The sequence below is a fragment of the Octodon degus genome, unplaced genomic scaffold (genome assembly GCF_000260255.1).
Source record: "Octodon degus isolate 3935 unplaced genomic scaffold, OctDeg1.0 scaffold00186, whole genome shotgun sequence".
Lineage (NCBI taxonomy): Eukaryota > Metazoa > Chordata > Mammalia > Rodentia > Octodontidae > Octodon > Octodon degus.
The window spans coordinates 2,381,439-2,385,494 of NW_004524762.1; the positions used below are offsets into that span (position 1 = coordinate 2,381,439).

Below are 4,056 nucleotides of genomic sequence, written 5' to 3' on the forward strand. Positions count from 1 at the left end.
ATAATAATAATAATAATCCAGCCACCTCTGAAAATCCCCTCCTATGGGCGTCTGAGGCTTTAGGGAGACATCTAGATACAAGCCCTAACAATCAGTGATTTAGGGTTATCTCATGATTGCTTAAAACATTTAATTTTTTTCTTCTGGTGTTTTGGAAACTTTTGCCTTACCAAAGTATTATTTTTTTCAGATGCAGAATGATCCCAAAATAAAAAATAAAATCAAACTACAAGCTTTACTATACCCTGGTTTACAGATGATCGATACTTACTTACCATCTCATCGAGAAAACGAGCACGGTATCGTTCTGACAAGGGACGTAACCATAAAACTTGTGAGTCTGTATTTCACCAAGGATGAAGCGCTTCCCCAGGCAATGAGAAAAAACCAACACATGCCTCTGGAATCCAGACCTCTGTTCAAATTTGTTAACTGGAGCACCCTTCTTCCTGAAAAGTTTAGAAAGGACCATGTTTACACTGAACCGGTTCTTGGCAGGTCTGCTTATTCATTGCCAGCGCTCATGGACAACAGAGCATCGCCCCTGTTGGCGAACGACTCCCAGCTGCAGAATCTGCCGCCGACCTATGTCCTTACCTGCCAGCACGACATCCTTAGAGATGATGGACTGATGTATGTTTCAAGACTTCGAAAGGTTGGAGTTCCGGTGGCTCATGAGCATATTGAGAATGGAATCCATGGAGCTTTGTCCTACATGACAGCACCATTTTATTTACGTGTAGGTCTTAGGATAAAAGATATGTATACTAATTGGCTGGATGAGAATTTGTAAGTATCTAATGTACATACCAGGAAGTTTTAGCTTGTGACGCTTTGTAATTGTTGAGAAGAGAGCAAAGTGATCTGTGTCCAGTCTAGATTTGAATTAGGTGTAATAATTACTTTGTGTCTTTAAACTAGTTACTAAATTTTATGATTTGTAGACATTACATATATTTAAATTTGATTCAGTCTGTTTTTGTTTTGTATTTTAGGGAAGGGTCTATAGGGTGTTCAGGGTCTCACTACTAGATCAGACTTGTAGTGATCCACCTATTTACAGCCTCCCAAGAGCTGGGATTACAGGTGCATGCCACCACTCCCAGTCTCAACCACTGTCTCGGCACACCCCAGGGGCAGGGCCAACACAGCAGGCCCAGGTATTGAACCCCCGGCCCCTGCACCTGCTTGCAGGCGCTTTAATTTGCTGAGCTATTTGGCTGGCCCCAAGTCAGTCTATTTTTGCCTGACTTTTTATTTATTGTATTTGTGTCAGTCCAGAAAGGACCAATATTTATCAAATTTGAGAAACAAAGATTCCTCAAATCAGGGAAGATGATTTCCAAATGAGCACAGAAAATGTAGAAGGAAACAGGTAGAGAGAGTACACAGAACACCAAATTGCTCCTAAAAAGGAGTGAAAACTGTTAGACTAGAAGAACTTGCATCAGTTTCCTCTAATGTAACAAATTACCATAAAAATAAAACCAGTGGTCAAATGCAAGAACTGCATCCTGTTAGTGTTCTGTGAATCTAAAGTCCAAACTTAATGCAAGTAGGCCAGAGTCAAGACCTTGGCAAGAGCCACAGTCCCTCTGTGAGCGCTCGATTAAGCTCTGCTGTTTCATCTTTTAATACTTACCGATTTCCCTTGAATACAGCCAGCATCTTCAAATCAACCTCAGCTGCATCTTCATGCAGAAGTCTATTTTACCTGTGTCTAATCTCCCTGTCTCTCAATTTAAAACAGACATTTGCTTTTAATTTAGAGTTCACCTAAGTAATCCAGGTTGAGTTTTGCATTTTAGGTTCCTTAATTTGTAAACACTATCTTTGGTTTTTCACATAAGGTAAACAACTTGATGTACAGTACTATGAATCTTCATAACCAGTTGAATCAAATTAAGAAATATAGTAACGGGCCAGGGAGATAGTTCAGTAGAATAAATGCTTGACTGGCAAGCGCAAGGGCCTGAGTTCAATTCCCGGTTCCGCAAAAGAAAAAAAAATAAATAAAAATATAGTAATAAATGTGGATATATGTGTTTGAAAATCTATAAACCAGTTCAGCCAAGACCAAATGAAATGTTTAGCTTGTTCAGCATAGATGAGATACTTTTGTCAAACCTCTGTTTCACAAAAGGTAATTCAACTGTGCAATCTCAACAATCCACAAATCAATGAAATTATCAAGGTACAGGAAGAAACTAGCTAGGATCATATAGCTATTTTTGTTTAGCTCAGTTCTAGTACCCCAATGATTAAAATTCTCATGACTATCATAGATAAACACCAAAAAAAAAAAAAAAATTTCACTGAATCAGCCATGTTCCTCACAGATCTATATAATATTTATATGGAAATCTGCCACAATGTGCCATAGCATATTGGAGCTCTTATATTTCTGATTCAATTTTTTTTTCTGAACTGTAAAAACATATTTTATTATAAATGTCCTTGGTGTTTAGTCTGACTCCTTTTCTTTTTCATTACTTAATATAGTAGGTACTAACTCTACTGAGGGAAAATGTGTTGGAAGTACCATTATGAGAGCAGAAAATGTGTAGCAGAAATTTGTTATTTATTTATTTATTTATTTATTTATTTATTTATTTGGTCCAGGGTCTCCCTTTGCAGCTCAGACTCACAGTGATCCTCCTCCTGTGCCGGGCTCCTCAGCACTGGCATTACAGGTATTCATCACCATGCCCAGTTTTGATGGCCAGGCAGGGACTTACACCACCAAGCTATCTCCTGACCCCAAAGCTCTCTATCTCTCTTTCTTCCTTTTTTTTTCCTAGCTTCCTTCCTTCCTTTGTTCCTTCATTCTTTCCTTCCTTCCTTTCTTTTTTTCCTTTTACCAGGGACAAAACAAGAGTGGCCCTTGTGCTTGCCAGGCAGGTGCTTATGCTGCTGAGCTACCTCCCCAGCCCTTATAGCACAAACTTCTAAGCACAACAAACTGTAGAAGATGCATCTCCCTCATAAGATATTTTGTTGATTGTCCTACTGTCTGGATATCTTCACAATTATTCTAAACATCCCTTCAATCTTGTAAGCAGTAATATACAATGTCACTAATATGTAGCTTTGTGTTCTTGAACAGGAGGAGGAAGGCTGGTTTACAGCTAGAGAATAGCTAGAGGAACTTTATTTTTAATTATTGAAAAACTTATATCCCACACTGTAGAAATACTTTCTTTACTTTTTGGCAGCACAACTGTAGTCTTCACAGACCAATCCTTTCCTGCATGTCCTCTCTGAACTTCTCCCTTTGTGTGAACACACTAGTGAGGGCAGATTAGGACCCATCTAATACTCACATTTTTATATGACTGTCCCTGTAAAGACATAAGGTTGGGATATAACGACACATTCTCAAGTCCTGTGAGTATAAGGCTGAGGTTAGGACTAGAATTTTTTTATAAGTGAGGTATAAAAATAACACATGGAGAGCTTCATATGATCCAGTGTTGTATAAAGTCAAAACAAGTTTTCTTCTATTGTTAATGTCCCGAAAAGTCCTCACCTTTCCATCTGTCCATTGCTCTCTGGAGAAGGACACTGGCTATCACTTAGCTTCCAGGAAATGCACTGGAATTCATAAGAGAGTCTGCCTTGAGCTGACAGCCCCCACCAGAATCTGGTCCCCTGTTCTTCTGAGTTCTGATGCTCTTGTACACAGTATCAAGACAGGGTGGCTCCTTTTCCATCTATCTCTCCTCACCATTGAGTGTTGTCCTATTTGAATAATGTGAACACATACCTTTAATTTTTTCATACAGCTCTCACTGACCTCATCTACCAGAGCAAGATCTTTCAACATGCACTAGGGTGAGCAATGTGTGACACTATCGACAGTCTGAAGGAGTGTATTTTAAGCTTTGTTGCTCACAGATTATCTAGAAACACCTTTGTTTGCCACCAATCCTACAGGTAGTCTTATCTCTTTGTTTCTATAGCATTCATTGCATTCACAAAATTACTTAACAAGGCAGGCCTAAGATCATGCATAGCTATGAGGTGGCGAGGCACAACTTGCCGTGTGCTAAATTT

General features: G+C 39.1%; 1 protein-coding gene across 1 annotated transcript in view; it reads left to right on the forward strand.

Moving 5' to 3' along the window:
* The window catches only part of Aadacl2 (arylacetamide deacetylase like 2), a 32,773-nt gene extending 31,905 nt beyond the window's left edge, over positions 1-868 (forward strand). Inside the window, exon 5 of the mRNA XM_004643931.2 lies at positions 191-868. Coding sequence (XP_004643988.1) covers positions 191-793 — 603 coding nt within the window. The 3' untranslated portion in view covers positions 794-868. The remainder of the gene's footprint in view (positions 1-190) is intronic.
* The last annotated feature ends 3,188 nt before the right edge of the window (positions 869-4,056 follow it).